This window comes from Pagrus pagrus (assembly GCF_965226575.1).
Source record: "Pagrus pagrus genome assembly, chromosome: 6".
Taxonomy (NCBI): Eukaryota; Metazoa; Chordata; class Actinopteri; order Spariformes; family Sparidae; genus Pagrus; species Pagrus pagrus.
In genome coordinates, this window is record NC_140190.1 from 8,013,823 (window position 1) to 8,038,469 (window position 24,647).

Consider the following 24,647-nt stretch of genomic DNA (forward strand, 5'->3'; position numbering starts at 1 on the left):
AAATGATAGAGAACAAAAATGACCAACTATCTATTGATATTAATAGCAGTTGTCAGCGAGACATCATTATCAATATACTATCAATACTTGATAGTGAGCAGAGAACACTCATTTTGTAGTTTAAGGTAAGAGTATTTTAAAGAACATAAGACAGGGTCATAGTTGTAATGTGATTAAGAGATTCTACCTGTTAGGTCCATTGTTCGGTCTACAAAAATGATTGATGCTTTATTGGGGGCTGTCTTCCTTCTGTTTTTGGCTTGAGGATGATTGGCCAGTTCTCCTGCTATGATGCGGCTCATGGGACCCACAGCAAAACTCTCTTCCCTGGTGCCTGTCGCTTCAAACACTGAATTTAACGCTGAAGCTAAGGATTTGATTTCAAGCTGCAGTTCAACAGGGAGAGAGTGCATGTCTATGTCAACCAGGCTTCCAAACCTCTTCTTCTCGGGTCGTTTTGCGTTTATTGACTCCAGGTCAGGTGAGAGCAGGGGGAAGAGGTGTGCAAACGTGGGTGTGAGGATCAGCTGCTGTGACACAGGGGCGAAGACCACTGGGACGTGCATGACTTCTGCTGTGTAGTTCATGTTCCCCATCCACTCGCACAGCTTTTCTTCAAACTGGTCGAACACAGGGTTCCCCTCCATTTCTGTCGTGACATTGTTGGCGAGCAGGTGCACGGAGTGAGCAACGGTGGTGATGACGACACAGTACTGGAAGTGACTGAGAGATATGATGTCTTTAATGATGTCGACCGTCCTGCCTTTCAACAAAGTGCTCACCACAAACACGGCTTTCGGTTCATTCGCACCGCAGGCTTCGAAGCTCGAAAACTCCTTTAAATTTCTGGCTCCAGCGTCCAACAAGACAGCAGCACCTCCGCTCCAATGTAGAGCCTCTGCGCACTTGTCATCCATAAAAACAACGGCTTTCTTTACCTTCGACAGCACCTTCTCCCACATCTGCTGCGGGAAGCGCGTGAAGTCCTCCGTCGTCAGCATTTTGGCAATTGTCAGCGTTAGCTAAATGCTGTGAAATCGAAGAAACATCAGAAATGTCAGCTGAAGTAGCTCCAGCAAAACAAACACACGAGTCTCTCAAAGGTGACGTGGCACAGGCGCGTCGCAGCATAAAAACGTCACACAAGCTTCAACTCGTTGCTATGGCAATAAGCAGCATCCAGGGACCGACTTGCATGAAGTGCTGGTTAATGTTACAGAGTTATCAATGAGTTTTCGTGTTTTAATATCATTACTGAGTCTCTTAATGCATTAACATTATCAGCAACGGCAGTTTAACGGCTAAAAGGGGGACAAATGAATCCAAATGCTGGACTGAAGTCTTAAAAACGTCAGAAATATAGCAACCGTTTCTTTGATATTAGCAAGTAAGCCAACTGTTAATTGCAGTTGGTGAAGGCACGAGACGGTTTCTGACCAATGGCAGGGCTCGGTTCATGCCACGAGCTTTCACTTCTCTTAATTGCAATAGAAACACCTTGAACTGCCTAACTGACATACTGGCTGATAATCCGACATTCCTGTTTTCCACGACGTTTTTAGCTACTTTCCCTTGTCTAAAACGTCCTTTTCCGTGTTAAAATGTCGGAAGTTTTTACCAAAGATGAAGATGAAGATGAAGAGGAACAAATTTATCAATGTATGTTTGAGCTGGCCAACCGCTGTATGCTAATGTTATTATTTGTTCTTTAATTCTTCTGCATTAGCTAACAATAGTATGATAAACTGAAATGAAACATGACTAAAATCACAACTGCTAAACGTTATAATATCCAAAAGTGTACTTAGCACACTATACGAAATAAGTGTCAAAATAAGGTCCCCAACTTGGACTTTGAAGTTTGTCTTGTGTATCCTGTTTCAGGGATTTATGGCATGATGACTACATATGACAAGCAGGAGAACGAGGAGGATCAAATCCTACTCAGGTGTGTATACTGTATTTGTTAGCATGTTAACGCTTTACTTTCAATATGCTATTACCTGTCACAAATAATGTTTCACAACCATGACACAAATCCTAAACAGAGTATATGAGGCTGTTACAATACAGTCATTTCACCTTAATGCTCCAATACCTCTCTTACTTTGAATTAAGTCTTGAGAAGATTAAACCACAGGTTAGATAGGCCAGTCAAAGTCCATAGTGACAATGACAGGTGAGCAAATTCACCTTACCAGAGTAAACTGTACTGGCAATGCTTATTTTCAATCAGAAGTGCCATATTACAGCACTGAAGCAGATAATACACTTTTTACAGTACAATAATGACAGTGATCATTATAGTTGTACAGTATGTGAGTGATGGCACCCTGTGCAGCCAGTCATGTGGAACATGAAGAAGCATTATGATGCTCATTTAATCTGCTGCCAGGGGAGCAGTGTTTATTTTTGAGCTGAGAAGTGTTTATTGTAAGCAATCACACAACTGGATCACTGACAATATTTGTTGTCTGCATTCTCCAGCCTCTTTGTCTCAGAGTAAATGTAGCATAACCTGCCAATTACAGGAATATATTATAATGAACGCCAAAGCTTCAACAATAGTCTTTTTGTGTGTGAGTTTATTTATGTGTTTGCATTTGTGACTAAATGTGAATGTAAAACCAATTCAAAGGATAACAGTCAAGTGTCTTGGTTTTTGGTGCTGATTGTTATTATTATTATTTTTTTTTTCTTCATGTAGTTAAAATCGGATATTATGACAGCCCCAGTTCACTTAACGTTCTGATGCCAGATGGTTAGAATGACCCACCTCAAAAACCGAAACAAAACTTGAGCAGTGGTTGATTGTTGTATTTAAAAAGCTAAGACCTTTTTTTTTTTTTTAGACTTTTCCAACAGATTGTAAGCCATCGCTGAAAATAAAGGTGTGCCTCTTCTTGGATGATTCTATCATGTTTGCCTTTGTGCCACCTAGTAACTGGCTGCTGAACTGATATGTTGTTTTTTTTAAATAATAACATAATATCATTCCCTAACAAATCTGTAAAAACGGGCACTTAGCCTGTGATTGGGCTGGACAATACTTGTTTGATTGAAGTACTCCGCTAAAAATAGGAACACTGAACCCTCCAGCGGTCATTATTTTGTTCTATGCATGTTATTTTGTGTTTTTGTCACAGAACCTGCCAAATAAACTGCGTTTTGACCTGCAGGTGGATATTATAGTTTTTCTTGTTTTTCTTTTGTTTTATTGGGTAATTTGAAAACCATCCCAGATAATGAAAACAGTGACAATGAAAGAGCTGATGAATACAATGATTTGTGTGCAACCACTTACACTCTCATATTCAGTTCGTATGAGAGTGTAACTGTTTACTATCCATCTTGTGGCAAAAAAATGCAGAATGTTTCTGCCTTTTATTGTGTGTGTTTGCCTGTTGGGCATAATATGATTGTGCATTATTTGTCAGGAACCCACTTCTGTCAAAATGTAGCTTTGAGATATTTTCAATGTTTGTTTTTTTGGGTTTTGTTTTTGTGATATATTAAGCTTGCATTTGGAGATTTCATTCGAAATTAGGTTATCAGCTCTCGACCCAGTGCGGCGTGTTTCTCATTGTTCAAGTTATTGTCATGATGATGGAGATAACTGTGTTGATAATGTTTATGCCACTTGTTTTCTTGCAGCTCCGGGACCTCACCTGTGCACCTGAAAAATAATGCTGAAGGGGGTGACTCAGAAGACAAGGCAACACATAACACAACACAAGGTCTGATGAAAAACTGAACCTGATGAGCATTCAGCACCCAAAAATGCAGCGTTAATGTATTTCTTATTGTTAAAAAAGCCACAGAACAGCATACTTTTAGCTTGTTCATAATACAGCCTAGTTTTAGAATAGCTCTTTTATGAAACAGCAAGTTGACTGTGCAGACAACCCAGGGAATATCTGACCTTAAAAAATCTTCATCATCGGCTTCATTACTGTACATCAGCTCACTTTAATGATGTCTTTATGCTAAAAAATGTCCCATGGCCCTATTAAAAATGAATAAATAATCTTCTATATTAAAGTCCTTGGCTAATATGCCTGTCACAATTATGAGGTATCTATTTCAGGCATATTTCCTGTAAAATGTTTTACAGGTGATAATACAATGGGATCAGACATGGATGCATTGAACAATACACAACAAATCTCAGTTCTGAAGGCAAAAGTAGAGGAAAAGCCATGGATGAGACCTGGTCAGTTGTGGTCTTTGAGCCTCATGTAAATCTTTCTGTGCAAAAGTGTGCAGCAATTAATTAAATATGTAAGTAATTATATGCAGACTTGTTGATAACTATTTCCTTTTAGGTGCTGACATCTCAGATTACTTTAACTATGGCTTTGATGAAGAAAGCTGGAAAGCTTACTGTAAGAAACAGTACAGTCAAAAGCTATACACTCAAATCACGGTAAGACAAAATGTTACTGATGGGATTTAGTTAACAGTCTTCAATTTTTGAAGAGACCATAAACCCAATAGGAAGAATTTAATCTGAAAACATAATTCACAACAGATAGTAAGGCTCTTGGTTTCATTTTAACTAGGAATGAATTATAAGTAGATGAGAAAGCAGAGTAGAGTTTGAAATTGTTCTTATTCTACTCAGGTTGAGAAGTGGAAAAATATACATGGAAAAAAAGACTCTTGTTCTGCTTATGCTTCTTCAGACAGCCAACCTACACATGCCTCCAGGTTGGTAAACACGTCTTCTACGTACTGTCCGTGTTTTCAGTGCTCAACCACATATCTCATTCCTCGCTCTAAACTCCGAGCTCAGAGCCCGGAGAGGCTGGCAGCTGGTTGTTTGTGTTTGTTTGTGACACAACAGCTATCAGGCTGGTGCCATCTGTTTTCTCTGATCCTAAGATGGGCTCAGCATATTAGGGTTCTATTGGCAAGGGATCCCAAAGTGTTGAGGTAAACAGAGACTAAAGGCCTAATGTTCATCTGTTAAAGGCTGAAGTGAGATTTCATAGAAGTTATGCAGACACACGCAGAGTACTGTGAACATATTTATATTTAGAGCTTCAAGGTGAACAATATTTGTTTTGTTTTTTGTATTCATTTTTTTGTATGGCCAGTTAAAATGCAAAAAACATGAAAGGCCCACTTAAAGGCACATTCTAAGGTAACAAAAACACAGTAAATCTTAGTTTCAGGTGATTATACATTACTATAAAAAACATGATTATCAATATTATATTCCATTTCTGCCAACATTATGTTCCATTTCTAGAAGTACGGTGGATTTCTATTGAAAAATAAGAGTAATATCGTAATAGAAAAACCCAGCCCGTCTAAATTGAATGGGCCAGCTTTTAAGGGGAAGTTTGGAGCACCAGAGCTGGCTGAAGCCTGTGGGAGACAGTGCTGTTAGACTAGGCCCATGGTGCTTTACAACCCAGTTACAGCCTCCCATCATTTATGTAAACGCTCATGAGCAGCAGATGCTTGTCATGTTAGTAAATATCATCCAGTCTCGGTATGCATTTTGCTGTTATTTATGGACCAGGTGCTGTATGCATGTGAGTGCTTTTGCCAATACACACCAGCATCTTTTCCCCTCCTAGTCAGTTAAAGGGTTGTCAAAGAAGCTGACTGGCAGGACTGGCTACTTAATTAAAGATTTGTCCCTTGATGATGTTCTCCTCCGACGGCAAGGTTACCCCTCAGGAGAGGTCATGTGGATCTGAGCACTGTCATGAATCTCCCTGTTCTTCAGTGACAGAGCTGGACCAGAGGGAAACAAGGATGTCTGTATCAAGCCAGAGACAAATACTTGCAGTCTATTATCTAGAGGATGATGTTCTCAATGAGGCTTTGATACAGCAGCCGTCTCATTATCTGAGATTGTGAAAATATGATGCTTGCTTAAGGATGCTCTTGCTGTATTAGTGGATTTGTGTGTGATTTTCTTAACTGGTGTCGCCTACCATGCAATATAACTGTCCCATGGGATGTGATGAGATACAGTCTCAATTTTCCCCCTATTTTGAATTTTAAATTCATGTTGTATCAGAATGTAAAAGAAACGGCGTGTTCCCTCTCTACAAAGCCATTGTCTTAAAATTTTTATTCAGTGTGTATTTCAAAGCTGAAGCGAGCAGCAGAGACATTAAGGAGCTCCAAGCACTTTCCCTATTGAGTTACCATTACATGTACTTGTTATTCTTGTTTTCCTGTATGTTTGTCTCTACTGATGATTAAGTCCTAGTGACAGAAAGGGGTTAGTGTCCCATCTGTGTGTGTGTGTGTGTGTGCATGCTCGATGGGGGGGTGGGGGGGTTTAGGACTGTAAAGGGCTGTTTTGTGAAGAAGGCGAGATGACCCAGATAAGAAGGTTTAATGCGTTAATGGACCTGCAGGGGGTTGTAGTGTAGAGGCTTGGGGGGTGAGATTAGGACAAAGTAATATCCTGTTTTTAAAAATGTTATATGATGAGTGCGCATCATAACCACATGTAGGCGTTAAAATTGAGTTCTATGGCTCATCTGCTTCTTTTGGCACTGTATCAATAAACTGCATGCCAGTTTATCCTGTTTATCTTATGATCTGATCAACAGACAGTCAAGTGCTGCTCTTGATGTGATTGGAGAGCGACCTGGGCCCAGCAGCAGAGTGGAGGGGCATCCACGTCTTAGAGTCAAAGGAAACAACACTCGGGTACCGTGTGTGTGTATGTGTGTGTTAGTGAGAATTAGAAACAGAGACACACACACTGAAGCGTTTAATTGTTTGTTTACATTGCAGGTAGTTACTAAGATGTCCCCCGAGGAGGATAGAATTACTTCTAATGATCTGCCCCCTCCGTCCAAAGTCAATTCTCTCTTTGCATATACCACTCCACCAGGTAAGTCACCCCATCACTGGAAAAAAAACCTCTTATTTATATACGTGCTCTGAGAACAGCTTGTTTATTCAGTTATGGAAAAAATAGATATTTCTGAGTTTGAATTATTACCTCATTAATATTGTACATATTAAAATTCCAACTACAAATTTCTTCTCAATAACTACATGGGGCCCCTTTAAGAAGCTGGGTGAGTAGATTTAAGTGGAATATTTCAGGTGGAAGGGGCCCCATCAGAACCCCCATTGGGACACATCACGCAGCATGCAGCTGCACAAATGACTAATGGCAATCTGACCGTGTGTGTGTGTGCGCGCGTGTTTGTAAAGCTGCAACACGTGTCATAATAAATGATCCTGCGGAGTTGAAGGACAGAGGTGAACATTCTTGAGTGTGTGTATGCACACGCATGCGTTTGAAGACATTGACTGGATATATGCCTTCCAGGCAGGTGTCTGTAGTACCATCCAGGTGCTCTCAGTCTTTACACTTCCTCTTGGCCTTTGTAGTGAATCAGATAGAAATCCAGGAAGACTCCCTGGCTTCAGCACACAGCTTGTCACATGCCATATCTTCATCTTCAAAGGTTCCAAAATAGATGCGCCAGTTCAGGCCCCCTTCTAACCCCGCACACTCCCCCATTGAGCCCCATACTGCCTGGTAAACCTGTGCCAGAGCCAAAATATCAAACATCCTGCAGCTTTGAACAGTCAACTCCAGCTTTGAAATGTATTTGCGTAGCTTTTTATCTAGGCCACTCCCCTTTCTTTAAGTAATAGACCCGACCTTCTTTTGTGATGCAAATGTGTAACATGATAAAAATAGCCTCGCTGAAAAAGTGCTGGGCCAGCATATTCTGGCATGGGAAATGTGCTGAACAGAACTACTATTCATGAGGGAATAGGGCAGAGGGAAAGAAGGAGTTGTTTCTTAAATTTGTTGTTTGTTTTTCATTCAGGTCACATTAGATGCCAAATGTGTTTGATAGGTGCAGATTTTGGAGCAGAACTGTGTCATTGCAGGGTTGTTCTTGTTCATCTATCAGTGCAGCACTGCCAAGGTGAGGCTGTCTGCTGCTCTGCGCTGCAGCTACCGGTTAGTGGGTCACTACAGTGAGTGTAGCAGCACAGCCTGTATGTGAGTGTCCTTCCATTTGCCATTGATACATAGCTGATGCTCAGCTGATGTTCAGTTCTTTCTGAATTGATCATACCATTACCATATCCCCTGAGATCATGGTTATTGATAAGAACTACTGACCTATAGCTATATATAGCTATAGGTCTATATATAGCTTTGTCATTGAATGGATCATTTGAATGAGAACATGTAAGCTCAGCAGTCACATACTATGTTAAAATACCAATATGATTTATGTTCAGGCTCAGGTCAAATTTCTAAGAACACAGCATATAGCCTTGCAGCAATTCCTTTTTTTGATCGATTTAATGAAAAGCCTGCACCCAGTATTGATTTTTAGATTTAAAGTTAAGAAAGCCAACCTTTTTTCAGGAAGCATTTGACCAGCAGCTAATGGCTGTGCTCAATGACAGGACACTGTCCCAGCAAAAAGAATTGTGCGCATCTGTCTGAGTCAGTAGCCTTTACCCAAGCAAAGCACATTAAGACCTCTACTGTAGTGCAGAACGGCAGCATGTGTTTCAATGTGAAATATCAACCCCATCTAAAACCCTCTGGCCTGTAGCTCTGTGAAACATTAGCATGAGAGAGTATGCCACGCAAGCACAATTGGCGGCAATTAGCCCTCAGCCATTAGCTCTCTCATACGCTGCCAAGCATGGAACTCCAGGCCTCATCAAACACTCATTTGAGATCACCACAGGTAGAAGCAATTACTCACTCACGCTAACATTCATGGCATGTGTGGCATTGGTGTTTACTGTGAGTGCATGTGTGTCGGTCTGTGTGTGCAGTACGCACACAGATTTGCCAGTTTTTTGATCACTTTAAATACATATTAAACTCTGAATCCATTAGTCGTAGTGAAACCTTATCTCCGCGGTTTGTCTGCATGCTGATGAATCACGCTATTGTCTTTTGGTTTGTTTCCTTGAATGGCATTGCCTCAGGTCAGCTCTCAGCACTACACTTCAGCTCTTCCTCTCTTAAACTGTTGGAAGTTTGTATTTGTGTGTCTATTCCCTTGGGCATCCAGGTGTCTGAGGTATCAAAGGCCTCGCTCGGTCAGTTTTCCATAGTGAGCAGTTCAGGCCCTCTCAACTCTGTGGGACTTGTATTTGAAAGGGAAGGAAGATGTTCTACATTTCACTTACAAAGCAGGGGAGCCCTGTGTCCTTTCTTCATATTCAAGCTTGAACTTCCAACAGCTCTTATTATTCTTCCTCCTGTTTCAGCCATTTTTTTCCCTTTATGTTGTTGAACACTGCTCTGAGCCCCTCTCACGTTAGGGGTCTTTACGGAAGAAAGAAGGGGATGGTATCCAGATGTGAATGTGTGTTTTTTGCCTTGGCGCTTCAAAGGAATCTCTATATGTGTGTGTATGTGTGTGCAGGCCTGAGTGTGTGACTCAGAACTGATTGTGTTGCTTGGTCACGTAAAATTTGAGCATTATAACAAGTGGGGCCATTAACTGTGCACCCAAGCGTTTGACTCATTCCATTTTATTGATGGAGGAAAAGGCAAGTAGGACCTGCCACATTTTGTTGCTCTGACATTTTGAGGCTGATCTAATTTCTCTACCTTAAATGGAGTAGCACCATAAATTATGAGGCGATGTTGTTGGTAATCGGCGATTCTTTTGAATTTGTAACTTGTTTTTCTGCTCTTTGTTTCTTTCACTTATTAATTCTGACACATTGATCCTCCCCCGCTGAAAGTGCAGATTTCCATATGAAATATCTGCTCTGTCTTGAACACGATTTGCTGAACAATTTCCATATCCTCTGTGGTAGCTGTCTGTTATTTCTCATGTTGACTGTGTTTTACAGTAATCGCTGTCATTCCCAAATAAGTATAGTTTTATATTGGATTTTTTAGGTCTTCACGAAGTAAAGTAAAAGGCAAATGATTGAAACCTTTGTGTTATGAAAACATTTTATCTGGTTCAAGAATATGTTTTAAATGAAAAACAGGGGCATGAACTTTTAAAGCATAATCAAAATAGTTTATCTTACAGATTTGCAAGTAATTTAAACAGAAAATTTAGTAATATTAGCCATTTGAAGGTAAATACCTAAGCATAATTGCCTATTTCTTTGTATTACTGTGACCTAGGTTTGCCATGGTATAAGTCACAGTATATGGTATTATGTAATTATTATTATTTTTATTATTGTGATGATTATTATTATTAGTTAGAATGATACTAAAAGCAACTACTAGGAACAACTTTTTTTTTTTTTTTTTTTTTTACATATTGGCCCTTTACTGTAAGCCTCTAAGCAAATGTACAGGGTACAAATACTGTCAGGTTTCATACTGTGGCGTACCTTGAAATCAGTGTATCGCTGCAACCCTACTGTGACCTGAACTGTCTGCTTTTTTTCTAAAACTGTGAAGCAAACTCATCTTTAGCAAAACCAGAAATATGGTTATAGAGCAAGTGAAGATAGCTAATAATACCAAAGTGATGTTGTGTGTCGCTGATGCAATCTACTCCCTCTCCAGGCTAACAGTGGAGGTGGCAGTGAAAATTGCTTGTAATAAAATGTTATGTAATGTGCATTGGGAACTGACCGCTCAATATTCGGGAGAAATCCAAAAAACATTGCAATGAGGCATATTGTATTTTCGGTGTAGTTCAAGTAAAATAGACGGAAGACACACATGAATGAATACAGGATCTCTTTTTTAAAGAGCATGATGTGGATATTTCATTGTCTACATTTTCAGGCTGGGTGTAGTCATGTAATAGGAAATCTTAATATAATTTCATGTAAAATCCTATCTGAATCTGTCAGGACCATGACTCAATAGTCATGACATTGTCTTTTTCTCCACGCAGCTTTCCTTTACCGACAAAGACGCCCTCCTTCCTCCTCCCATGCTACTTTTGACAGGTGAGTCTATGAATTTGTCATTATGTACTGTATGTGTAGTACACAGAGGTGTATGTATTTGGTGCAGTATAAGAGCAGGAAGAAAATGCAGGTGGGATGGAGAAAAGGAAGCAGTACACTGATCTCTATTCGGGGAGGCAGACTCAGGTGCAGGAACAGGTGAGAAACAAATTCAGCAAAAATGTGGGAAGAAGAGAAGAAAACAGTCAGAGATTGGACTGGAGATCATTAATAAAAGGTGCATTAGTGCTGCAATAATTGCTGTTAGAAGCAGTTTCCTAATTTGTGAGGCAGACCTGGTGTCTCTTATGTGACACCAAAGGACAACCCATATTTAGGTTTTCTGACATTACTGCTTTTCATTCTAAGCTGGATCAGTGTTATCACTGTACAGCTGGACGAATGGCCAAATAAGGTAGAAAGCAAAACAGCAACCTTGTTTGTGCCTGTTTATCAGTATCCAAGGCATCTCCCCACTCCCCTCTTCCGATCTATGTCACAACCTGTCTGCTAACATTTCAGCTCTAATTTACACTGCTTAGTTCACAAGTGGGCCACGTTATACCCTAGGCGCTCCTGTATTTTCTTACAGGCCCCTAAATGCAGCTCCACTCCAGTTTTGTGTGCTGCACGGCTTGTTTTTCCTGGGATGTTTTCTGTATCCAGCCTGTCTCATTCCATCTCTATGTTTGTCTGTCTCTCTAGCTTCCTGTTCCTTCATCTTTTTTCTCTTTTCTCGATCCCACTCTCTCCCTTTTTCTCCTAATTTGCTGTGTCTACGTGTGCCTGAATTCACTCTGTCCTAAAAGAAGGCTTTTCTCACATCTCAGTCCATCTGCCAAATCCTCACATCCTTCAGGGACTTACTGTTCCAATGAACTCTGCCAACCATCTCCCGTACGCTTTATGAATCATTTCCTTTTTAACTTTTCTCTTACACACACATGTGTAGTGTTTACACAGATAGTCCCTGCCTCACAGTTGGTGCTCAGCCTTTTCCTCGAGGATAGTAGGAACAGCAGGTATTCTTGGCATGATCTGGGCCCTGGCTTCTCGTGCCATGTAGAGGGCCAAGTGCCCAAAGGACTCCCAATTTCCATATTTAGTTTTGTAAACAAGAGTTGTGTTAATTTCCAAATGATACGCTGATGGTGATATTTATAGGAGGATTAGTTGTATAATGAACATTCATGGTTTCCAGTATTTCACATTCTCACATTCAGTCTAAATCTATTTCTAATGTATTTGATGAATGAAAAGTCAAATTGAGCACAACCATCACTGGGAAAAGCACTGCTGAACAAGTAATACCATGGAAAACACTAGATGTTATAATACTGTTTAATCCAAACCCAACACTACTGTGCCTGTAAATGGATTTCACAGAAAAAGCTTTCCAGTAAAAATAATTGTGTGTGGCTTTTATAGTGACATAAACCCAGGGCGTGTTGAATGATAATCACTGGGAGTAGGGTGTTTTTTTTTTTCAGGATTCATGTTTAAAAATGTATTATTGGACATGTTTTTGTGGATTAGAGGGGGGACTGATTGATTATCATACAACTGTTAAAAAAGTTCCTAAAAGGAAGCTTCTCTTATTGTCACAGTCTAACATGTCTTTGCAGAAACAAAATTGGAATAACTAAAAACAGTCCGACAACAGACATTCACTACAGTCAGTCAGTTATTACAGTACAATGCTGTAAACAACTACAAACCAGAAACATAATGAAATTCATCTCGAGCTGATTTTAATAACTCTCATCTAGTTATGTGATTTGACTGGTCAGGTGACCAGGTGTATCAGGTAATGTAATGGTGGTACTGCATGAGCAATTTAAAGATTTTGAGATAATAATAAAAAGATTAAAGCTTACAGCTAAAGCTCCACCCTGCCTTGATACCCTTCATCCCTTTTTGTTTACTTCCCTTACTTCCTTCTTTGCCTCTTCATTTCATCCCTTTCTTTCCCTCCCGCTCGATTAGTCTCATTTGCCATCTTCCTGTCATGTTTCCCTTCTTCCTGTCTAGTATAATCACTTTGCTCAAGGATTTTCATGGTGACAGTGGGGTGGCATCCAGTCATCGATGAAGAGCTGAGGTTTGCGACGCGCTTGTCTGTGTGTGTGTGTGTGTGTGTGTGTGTGTGTGTGTGTGTGCATGCTTTGTGTCAAACTGCCTGGATGGAAGGAAGCAGTGAAAACATGGTGTGGAATTGACGGACCAATAAACTTCATGCTGCATAGATGCCAGTTGGGATGTATTTTTCAGTAAAATAGACTTATTAAACAGGAGATTGTAACATCTAGAGCAATATTGACGTGACACTGCCTGAAAAAATTGACACGTGTTTGCTTTATCTCTGCTTACTTCATCCCTTTCATTCATTCCCTCCCAATTAGTTTCATTTGCCATCATCCTGTCATGTTTCCCTTCTTCCTGTCAAGTATAATCTCTTTTCTTGAGGCTTTTATGGTGACAGTGTTGTGGCATCCAGTCGTCAATGACTAGCTAATGTTTGCGGCATGCTCATGTGTATGTGTGTGCGTGCTATGTGTCGCAGTGAAAACATGGTATGGAATTTTTCATAATTTAGGCATTCCCTCAAAACGCAAACAGAATGGATTTTATAAGCACAGGCAGTGCTCTGAAAAGAGATAGCAAGACCGATGTATTGTGTATATGGTAAAAGTAGGGTTACCAATGCTTTAAATAGGCCAAACTGATAGCTGTATGGATGCCAGTTTAGATCTTTTTTTCAGTAAAATGGCCATATTCGATCAGAGATAGTAACATCTACAGCAATATTGACTGTGACACTGCCTAAAAAAATCCTAACATGGTTGCCATATCACCTACTGCTAATTTTGCATCTGTTATCTATGTTTTTATTCTTCTGTGATGCAGCAACAGGGCCATACTCCTCTTGGACTGATGTGTCATAAGCATAATATATATTACTGACCATTAGAGGAACTCGTGTTGCATTTTAGATGACGTTAGACTCATCAGCTGAGTGTTGATGAAACCCAGAGGCCACAAAGTAAGAGGTGTAGTGCAGAGTGCTTTGAAGAACCATTACACATACAGTTATTATCCTTGTGTTAGAGTCTTGCCAGCAGCCACATGCTCACTCAGCCAGACTCACTCCTCCATTCACTCACTGTCTCCATTCACAAACAAGCCTCTCTATATCTCTACATCGCCAATATAATAGAAATATTAGAGAGAGAAAACTGCCCAGGCCAGTGCAAACGTAGCAAATGGAATGATTGAGCTTTGAGATATAAGGCGCACTGTGTTTGAACTCACACCTGGTAGGGAGCATTTCTATTGGATGAGCTTCATACACACCTTCAGCACATTAGGAAGTGATCAATTGGAAGCGGGTGTGGGCCTGTGCCACGTGGCTGGGGCAGAAGATCCAGATAGTATCAGCAATATGCCCTCCATCCGTTCCTCATGGGCTGGCAAGCACACACTGCGTTTTGACAATGAGCCAGTCACTTCAAACACTTGGAAAACACAGCTGCGCATTTGGAAAACTACTTTGATCATGTTGCAGACCCATCCACTTGTTTTTTTTTTCATTCATTGATTCATCTGTAAATGTATTTGTTATTTTTGGCAGTTTCAGAATGAATAACCTGACATACTATATCGAGCTGAATGATGGCAATGCATGCCTGCCAGGAAAAGGTAGTTAACATGGAGATAAAGGCTAGTACTGTAAAATGTGGACTTCAGATGTAACCACAAATAGAAAAACCAGCTCTTAAACATTTCAATAAAAATGTATGTTGCAAATGTGAATGTGGGGTCGTGTAAAGTTTATATGGGTCACTTGACAGTATGTTCACTTTTATTTTCAGTGGATACTCTAAAGACTTTGATAAACCCTCAACAGCAACTTCATCAGGTATGTCTACTTTTGTAAAACTCCATAATACATAATGCTTCATAACACTGAATTCGGGCTAGTTCCTGTACATACTATGGCATGATGTACTTACATACAGTCTAACAACCAAGATCGAAGATGAGTGTAGCCCATGGTATTCTGGCTGTACTGTGTTAATGGATCCCTTTAGAGGAGTGAACTGCTCTTGGAACTTACTCACTTCATGCTCTCAACTGTCTTTGAATACAGAGACATTTCCATGAGGACAATGAAAATATGGGATTTCGGCCCAGGAAGCCTTTTAGACAGATCGATGCACAGTTACAGCCACTTGAAAATTTGCTTGGATTGTTTTCAGCACAGCATTTAATGTATTCTTTTTATTTTCTGTACAAAACACTTTTAGTACCTGCCCTATATATTCTGTTTGAACTTCCAGTGAGTGTACGTCCTAAATATGCTCTCTGAAAGACCGTTATTGTTGTCCTACCCTCAGAAGTTACATGAATTAAACATCAGTATTGTTTTGAAGAAGGTCAACAGAAAATGGCATTCTGTAAAGGGGTCAGGTGCTGCTGTGAATACAATGAATTGGCGAATGCTCAGTTTGTAAATTTAGCAAATGAAAACTGATGCGTTTGCCAACTGTTGCTGTTTCTGGACCTCTCCAACCAGCTGCCTGGCATTGCTCTGTTCTTTCTCTTAGGTGTGCCATCCTTAATCCCTGGGGGGATTTCCACTGGAGCGATTGAAACTGCCAAGGCCTGGGAGTGCTACATAAGGCAGGAAATGTGTGACAGATACAGAGGCAGAACCAGACAGTATGGTCATGACAAAGAGAGTAAAAGAGGCAGAGAAAGAGACAGGGAGGACTGTTCCTTTTCATACAACAGGTGGGTCTCAATGAGTTGCACATATTTAGTTTATTTAATTTTCAAGTCTGTTTCCCTTGATGTATCACATTGAACAAGTGCAAGACACTGCACTCTCTATCCACTCTCTCGTGCCTCTGTAGTGAATGAATGCAAATGTCTGCTCAGCACCTGCAGCCTTCTGGTTTGGCCAACATATAGTATATTGGTTCTGGTCCAGATATCCAGTCTTTTTTGGCCTCCTTCAATATGTGTGCTGTAGATTGATTGAAAAGTTCTGAGGAAAGACAAAAACAGACCAAAGAACGAGGAGGAAGAGGAGGAGGAGGAAGCAGTCTGTTTGCCAGGTGGGACAGTACAGAGTATGGTGCTGGTATCCGTGCTGGGTAATATTTCAGTATGAAACCATAGTAGTATGTGATGGCAATTGTTGTAGGAGCCTGAACCGAAGACTTCTAGAATGGCAAATGGCAAATATGTGGCTTTTGTGTTGCTTTGCACTAATTGTATAGTTCCCAGAATGAGTTTTAATTTTTTTAATATGTAGCCTTATGTGGCACTGAAAAGTCAGAGTATGTTCTTAGTGTCCATTCTTGCAGAGGAAGGAGAGCTGCAGCTGGAACTGTGCTCTGACTCTGTGAGTGGCTCCTCGTTTCTCCAGCTGATAGCTATAATATAACCAGCTATGACTGTTGTGAGAAAATGCACACTATTGCAAAAGAGCGCAAGACTATTGTGACAGGAATCAAGATTATTGCAAGGCAAGGAGAAATTATTGCCAACATATGCACACTTTTTTTTTTTTCTATTTGTTTTTTGTTCTGGTGCAATGAGAGTGCAGGCTCGATGAGGGAACAACTCCCTGTATTCGCCGGCTACTGCCAGGAAATAATTGATCGATGCTCTTCCGCATGGAGTTTGAGCCCGTCCTCCCTATGGCTCATGGATGATAAGAGCCAATCTGATTTCCACTCCAACTTTTTGCATAGTGCCCTACTACCCCACAGTCTGACAGCCAGAGCGTTGCCGTATGTGTACTCATGCTCACATGCATGCACGAGCCAAATCCTGCCCTACATTTTCTCTGCACACTCAGTTTTGACCGGTAGCCAGATGTCTATTTAATTATTATCAACTGAGGCAGCTGCCAACTGTAATACACACACAGGCACATCTTCCCTCCTTCTCACATACTCCCTCAGCTGACCTAAGGCTCATACTGTATGGTGAGTGAGTGTGACATTTGCGCGGTGATTGACTACTACTTACTAAAACATGTACATGTTAGGGATCAGGGATACTCCTGACATTGCCCTTGACCGAGGCACAGGCCTCAGATCTAGAGTCGGTGACTGTCTATTGCCCCTACATGGTTAAATCTATAAATACATGGGGTACAACTGAAATTTGGACTAATTTCTAAGTCTGCGGCTGTGGTTGCAAAAGCTGTTATGCTGTTGATATCAATAAAGTCCTATGTCAGCAAGAGCTTCACTGTTAATGAACTTGGAAATAAGTGCAAAATAACAAAAATGACAAACTGTATCTCTAACTGTACCGCACTCCGTTGAAATATCCACATAAGCTGTTCTGCTTTTCAGCACTTCCCCTACTTAAAGTGGTGAGCTCTTGCTGGAGTATTTGTGTGCATTAGATGACTGGAATCAGGTTTGGTATGAAAAGCTCAGAACAGTCTTGTGGGTCAAATGAGGGAAATGGGACATGGGGACAGCTGGGAAGCTGTAGGCAAACTGCAGAAGATCGGAAGTACGTGATTCACATGTGCGTGACAGACGCACAGGGAATGCACAGGAGATTTGGGTATTTATGCCATAAGATTTGCTCTAATGTCACAGTCACAGACGACTGTTCCTGTGGCCCACAGTCCTATGTGTGCTGCTCTCACCTTCTGCGCTCTGTTGATGCCCTACATTCTGGTCACATGATCACACTGTGTGTGTGTTTGTCACACACACACGCGCACGCTCATATGTACAGGTTGTGTGTTTTATGTTACATTGATTTATGACTGTGCCCTGAGCTATTTTTAGACTGGAACCAGAGGGATTCATTGTTTGTGCGTGTGCGTGTGTGTGGAGCAGAGTGAAACAGATGGAGCCTACCACGGCTCTGTTGCCAGCCACCCTTATTGTTCATTGGTGAGGTCAGTGTGACTGTTACATTGTTCATTCGGTGCTGCTGATGCAGGAGGTGTGCTTGGTAGCCCACATGTCCTGTGCTGAGTCACACACAAGGCGGAGTGTGGCAGGGCAGCCCTCGAGGCATCAGCTACTGGTTATCAGCTGTGGTTGTGACCACATGCCTTAGATTTACCACTACCACTAATAGATTCCATGAGCTTAACACTCACATTTTCACCCATGCATTTATCCAAAGAGTGATATACTTTGTTTATGTCTCTTCTTCTTGTCTCCGACACCCTCTACCTTTTCACCAATGGGTGTAGGCTGAGGAGCTGCTCGGCTTTTTGGTCAACACTGACTACAAATCACATCTCTGGGTGATAAATGTGGCTCTCATCTTTCCAGCTGGCACTGCCTCAGTCGCTGTCATTATCTCTTTCATGTGTACGTATGCACACACTTGCACAAGACAATGGCAACACGCAGCATCCACTTTTATGTCTTGGTCCATTACTTACACATGGCATTGCTTAAACCGTTCAAAGAGACTTAAATCTAATTTAAATACCCTTCGGCTAGTTTGATCACTGGCTGACAGAAGCGCTTGCACACGTAAGTCAGTGAGTTCATTGGATAATAATTGAGTGGAGAGGTCCCGGTGTGATGAGGAAATTAAAATGATAATTGTCTCCCTGCTTAAACTTGCACTAAAAGCTTTATTAGAAAATGCTGTAAGGCTAGTTTCACTGTTAACAAAGGGCTGCGAATATGGAGCAGGAAGTGATAATTGAAAAAAGGCAGCTGTAATGCATAGCACTGAAACCAAATTAGGACACTGCTAATTCAGAACAGCAAAAGCATGGCAATGACATTTTACAGACTTAAAACAAATTTGCATCTGTCAACAACAACAGCTTCATCCAATTTGCATCAATGTATGAAAGAGCGATTCCTTCCTTAGTTGAAACATTTGGAGTTAGTTTTTCATAAGTTTCATAAATCTTGCCTGTAGACTCCTCAGTGCAGCTTTGATGGCAGCCTTGTGATTCGGAGGAACAGCCCTGTCTCTCTTCCAGGTTTTTGTCTCAGATTTAGGAGGCATAGCCAGATCCCAAATTGCCTCTTTCCTTCCACCGTAGGCAGAGAGGGGTACAGTAAAACCCGTCTTTGACTTGATTTTCCTCAGCTGCTTTTGTGCCTGATGCCACTTTTATCCTGGCTTCAGGCTCTGTCTTGGGGCCTGTATATTCTTCCATCTACATCTGTTTTTATTTTCCCCACTACTCAACTTACTTATCCCTCAATGTGACATACTTTTTGTCTTTCTGACTCAACTTCAGGCATGAAACTCATTTCTTTCCAGAGCCAGTCCCATGGTCTATATGAAATCAATTTTGATGTTCTCTCTACTGTGCTTGCTTACCCTTGCATTCAGCAATACTTTCTGTCTTTATTATTAAACATACTTCTTGTCTTACCTTTACATAAATAGCTGCCATACATTGCTCTTTATTTACTTCTTGCTCTTCATCTTCTTTTCCTTCCAAAAACAGCCAAACACACTTGCTCACTTGTTTGCTTTGTATGGATTAAAGCTCTCATCCCAAGGGCACTGTGCTCTGGTTATCTTTTACAAAACATGTTTGTTTCTCACAAACTCTTGCCACAAACTCTATTGTTTTGTTGGTTACATTGACCCGAGCCCCCAATTTTATTCAATTTTACAATCACCCCCCCTACAAAGATTTTGGCTTCCAAGTAGTATTTTTTTATATTTGTTCTGTCTGGAGCAAACCGATTGTGTCTTTCCAAAAGCGTGGTTCACACAAATACCTACAGTAATTCAATGGTTCTGCATTTGGTAAAATCAAATAATCTGCTAAGAAAACAAGTGAAGCCCTTGGGATAAACAAACACAAAAAATACAGCACTACTAAGAGCATTGTTCCTTCCTTACAAACCCAGATCACTGTAAAATGGAATACAACATTTTAGTTTCACAGAGTTCAGTGCATTTGTATAAAATCTCTCACCATCACAATTTATAAAACAAATGCTCTAACAAATAAAAGGAAAAAATCCTTTTACTGTGGCTGCTGCAGGCCTGTAATAAGCCCATCCAATCGTCTCATCATCACAGGCTAGCTGTCTATCTACCTACGTACAGTACCTGCCTACCTGCTTCTACTTTTGCAGAGCATGACCGGAGTCTTCCACAAGGCAAGGTGGATATATTGCTAAAGCTATTAGCGAGCTAGTGGCACAAAAATGTCAGAGAAAGAGCAGCCAAAATCTTTTCTGTACAAACATTCTGGCTCCCCTAAGTCAAGCTACAGTTTGTTAGTAGAAAAGCCCACACCTACGGCAGTAATGTACTGTTGGGTAGCCTTTCCAGACTGAGGTATGTTCATGACAGCTATTTTGCTTTTGTTTACATGATTGTGGCATTCATCATTTGACAGAGTTATTATTTATTAGACGAAAAAAGCTACGACAGCTCATTGAACGTAGCAAACATATTAAAGGAACAAATATTAAAGAGCATTAGATTTTTTCATAGATCAGAGAGTCATTTTGCTGCTCCACTGTGGTATCAGGGAGAGATGGTTTTCGACGCTATAAATAGGTAATGGCAATGATAGATATATTTTTAATTTCGCAAAGTTTCTTTCATCCTGACAAAATCCCTGATGTAGTCGATGCTTTCACACTCTTACTCCATCAGTGCAGCTCAGAATAACATAAGGTGACTTTGTGATGATAATTGGAAATAAAAGGCATCGACTACTTTTCTTCTCCTCCCCGCTTTGGCGGCAGAAAGGGTTCTGACAATACTTTTAACTATTTTATGGGCATCACATATTCATCATAGATTACTCATCATCAGACAAAAGAACAAAATTGCTCACTCTTTACCTAAGACATATATAATAATTCCCACATTTGTTCAAAGCTTTAGCCCTACTTTTAATACAATTATTTGTCAGGTTTCTACAGCTTCTTATTCTGTTCAATTATGTGATTGGATTGTATAAATTTTACCTCGTCCAATATCACTTTTTGCTTTTGCCTCAACCAAATTGTCTCATGTGCTTCACTGCTTCATCTCTTTTCCAATTAAGTACTTCATTCATGTTTCTGATTCTGCTGCTTGCATCTTTCACATGAATATGCTCATAGCTGGATCACTGAACTTGTGTTTGTGCTACATCTGTGGATCTTGTTTGGGACACTAACATAAAGATTTAGCTTAAGTCAAATCTTTGATAAACAATACCGTCTTCTTCACATACCATTTGGCTTCAGATGCAAACGTAGAGAGATGTAAACAAGGCGAGGCTGAAATTTTCTAAGTGGGCCTGCATTTGACACGTAGCACCATAGGGTGTGTTAATGTGTACAAATAAGGTCACATTAGTAAAATCTACATATTAATTGGCTCTAACATGTAAATATCAAGCATGATTATCACAGAATAGATCAGTACATAGAAACAGGAGAGAAGAGAGATGAGGGAGAGACATTAAAGCCAAATGAGGTTGCATTAATGGAACGCTACAGTATTAACTTTCTGCAGAAAGTTTGTTGTTTCTGCAGAAAGTTTCTCTCTTCTCACCGTCCTCTACAGTGGCCACTTAAACGCAAAGGCCGTCTCGAGAGCCAGTGTTTGGTTTGTCCATTTCCGGTGATTATGAAAACATCATAATCCATTTCTGCCAACATTATCATTCAATTTCTGTCCCTAAATCCCCCTAAATCCTACACACTGGACCTTTAATTGTGTCAATCACAAGTTTCATATCCGCAGTGTGGCTCACTTAATCATCTGCGCTTCTCAGTGAAATTACTGCAGGGATTGAGTGGATGAAATTACACGGCTGCGGGCTCAGGCATCTTATGAAATCTGTGCTACTGCCCGCCCAGACAGGCCTGGGCACTAGTAATGAATAAAATCATGAAATGTGAAAACAAATCCTGAGGCTTCTAAGCTATAATTTACTCTTTCTAACACGGTCTCTTTGGGATCTGTTTGACTGTGTTCTTGGTGTTATGTGAGGTGGTAGTTTCTGTGTTAAAGCTAATGGCTCTGAGCAAGAACAAATGTGGGCCTTGGGTCCTAATCCCCACTGCTAACAGAAGAGCTGTCTCCAAATATTGAATATATTTAGCTTTGTACTTGCAACATCTCTGCCCCTAAAGGCTCTCTGTTTCTCTCTCTCTTCTGTGTTGAGTGAGTGAATGGTAATAATTACTCTGGCCATGTGTGAGCTGTTTGCTTTTGCAGTGCAGTATCTGTACTTCTCCCTTTCGAGCAGGATGATAGTACTATAGTGGCTCAGAGAAATGCCTTCAGTGTTATGATTCTTAAAGGTCAAGTTGATTATTCTGAAACTAGAAACTGCAAGCTATGCCAATGTATCTGGTGTTAAGATGGCAGAGAGTGAGGCATTTTTAAATGTATGCATACACCACAAATTCCCTTTAAGCAGACTGTAAGGTTTTCTCTTTAATCTCACAAACAATCCGCAGTATCATCTGTATTCAGTGTATTCTGTATGGCATTAATCCCCATTAGGTAGAAGCAGGCAAAATGCAGCTGACGATGCCTTCTTCAACGAGTTTCTTGTCTTATATACTAACTGTGCAAACGTTTACATGGCTGATTAACTAAAACATAATCAAGTCTAGTGGCGGAAACGTGCAATTATGTTATAGTGGATCTCATTTCAGCCAATCAGCCTCTGATTTCTAGAGACGCCCTCTGAAGGTCACGCTGTAATATACTGCATCCTTCAAATGAGGCAGCTACTGACAGGGGACAATATGCCAGTGGTTCCCAAACATGTTTTAATGATGGTACCTCTTCATAGTGATTTTCATGGCACTCTCCGATGCCACTTACAAGAAGCAAGAGTGAATAAAAATTAAATGAGCTAATAGGTCTCTTGATCATACTTGATCAAGAGGTGTCGTTTGATCATACTTTTATTATGCATTTGACAGTGTTTCCCTGCAGATGAGGCATTCGAGTGCGTGCCAGCTAGCTTGCTCACTCAGTGGTAAGTCGTGAGCCAACATAGCTTTTGCTGTGAGATGTATTGACATTTACACTGTCAGATATTTAAAATGCATGCTCTGACAGTCACTTTTTCTGACCGCTGTGCAGCTGAAAACCTGTGTCAAATGAGCATATTGTTGGTTACTATGACAGCTGATCTGTTGTCACCAGTCTTATTTTATTTTTTTATCACTGCACAATAGATCGAATCCCTGAACAGTCACTTCTTGGTAGACAACTGGCTGTTGATTTTCATTGCGGTGATATGTCAAATCAGCAAACTTCCTTATTTTTGTCGTCACTTTCGGCCCTATCTGTAAGGTTTAAGGATAGTTAAACACAGTCGTCCAACATATCTGACGTTTCTCTTGTGCTTATTTTATGTACTGTGTTGCTTTGCTTGAGTCTTTGATGAACCAAATCTACCCAACAGTGACATCTCGCCGCCAGTTGAACAAACTGCTATTTTTGGGTAAACTCAAGCTGTCTTTTTCTTAGTCTGTTGCCCAACAAGAGCATTAGGTCTCCAACTTAATATTAGTGAAAGTGTTACACGTTATTATATGAAAACATCAAATGTGTATTTTAGATTAATGGGATGCATATACATGATAAAATAAAACTGAATTGTATGTAAGTTATGTTCTATAGTCTTTAGTTGAAAACTCATAGTGTATATTCCAATCATCATGTGACATCGGTTATTAGTTCCTTCTCTATGATTAAATGTGTAGGTGTAGCTGAATCAGCATACATCCACTGTCACTGTGCCCTTTGCATGAATATGTTTTAGCATGTGAGTTTCCAGAGGTCATAGGAGGAGAGAGAAGTTGTAAAGTAATGATCAGTCCTGTGGTCTCGCAGGACTGCAAGTCCTACGGTGAAAAATAGACTTTTTCAGTTTTGAGGATACTGCAGCAAGGCTGCTTGGCTTTAATGTAAAGGGCATGCTTTGGCACTAGTGTTTGGCTCTTTGTTACTCCAAGTCTTGGCCAGAGGGGAAGCTGTAAGGGCTCAGGCAGGCAAGCAGCAGGCACTGTGGTTAAGGTTTTGGTCCCTTGAGTTCTGACTTATCTCTGTCCCAGTTGAGAAGAGGGAGAAAGGCCACCAGTCTCATTCCTGTGGGCCATAAGCTCTTTTTCCCTTTGTATTATTTCCAAGGGAAGAAAACTCAAGTCTCATCAATAGCCAATGGAAAAAATACACTGCATACTTGTATGGTATTTTTCAGTCGGGAGAAGCACATAAGGCCCAGGGACACCACAGAGCGAGGGCACAAACACCAAACCTTTGTAAGATTCAATGGAAAAGAAGAAGAATGGCAAGGAGAGAGGAGACACAGAGACAAAAGAGGAGAGCCAAGATCCTCATGCAGGTCTAACAGCGACACACACTCACACACATACACATGCTCCTAATGAAAAAAGAATGAAAGATGACAGATTTCTAACGTGATTGTCATCTATGTCCTCAACAGCAGCAGGAGTAAGAGTAATGGTGGTGAGGACAGAGACAGTCAGAGTAGACACAAAAACAAAAAGGCCAAAAGGAACAGGAAGGACAAGGAGACCAGCAAGGTGTCCTCTGCTGAGCAGGAGAGGAAATTAAAATGTGACTAACTTTCAGTCTGACAGTCTATTTAATGAGAAGAACTGCCCTGTGGCATCTTACTGTACTTGAAATGTGAATTTAATTAGAATTTTATTAGAGACAGATAATTTGATGTATATATTGCATACAAAATGTTTATGTTGCATAAGCTT

At 40.5% G+C, this 24,647-nt stretch overlaps 2 protein-coding genes across 7 annotated transcripts in view; one reads left to right on the plus strand and one right to left on the minus strand.

Moving 5' to 3' along the window:
- The window catches only part of scfd2 (sec1 family domain containing 2), a 92,758-nt gene extending 91,652 nt beyond the window's left edge, over window positions 1–1,106 (minus strand). The window contains exon 1 of the mRNA XM_084356046.1: window positions 188–1,106. Within this exon, the coding sequence (XP_084212172.1) occupies window positions 188–1,001 (814 nt within the window). The 5' untranslated portion in view covers window positions 1,002–1,106. The remainder of the gene's footprint in view (window positions 1–187) is intronic.
- fip1l1a (FIP1 like 1a) lies at window positions 33–24,509 on the plus strand. 6 transcript variants are annotated; one of them, XM_084356053.1, is made up of 13 exons: window positions 33–125; window positions 1,885–1,948; window positions 3,655–3,737; window positions 4,115–4,213; window positions 4,326–4,426; window positions 4,625–4,710; window positions 6,582–6,681; window positions 6,769–6,868; window positions 10,854–10,908; window positions 14,781–14,827; window positions 15,516–15,702; window positions 24,116–24,259; window positions 24,362–24,509. In XM_084356053.1, exons 2-13 carry the CDS (start codon window positions 1,896–1,898, stop codon window positions 24,501–24,503), a joined length of 1,197 nt encoding a protein of 398 aa, XP_084212179.1. In that variant the 5' UTR covers window positions 33–125; window positions 1,885–1,895; the 3' UTR covers window positions 24,504–24,509. The 6 variants fall into 6 exon arrangements, with proteins under 6 accessions (XP_084212179.1, XP_084212180.1, XP_084212176.1 ...); XM_084356050.1 differs by lacking the exon at window positions 33–125 and adding an exon at window positions 1,183–1,659 and having other exon boundaries at window positions 24,365–24,509; XM_084356051.1 differs by lacking the exon at window positions 33–125 and adding an exon at window positions 1,183–1,659 and having other exon boundaries at window positions 24,116–24,255.
- The last annotated feature ends 138 nt before the right edge of the window (window positions 24,510–24,647 follow it).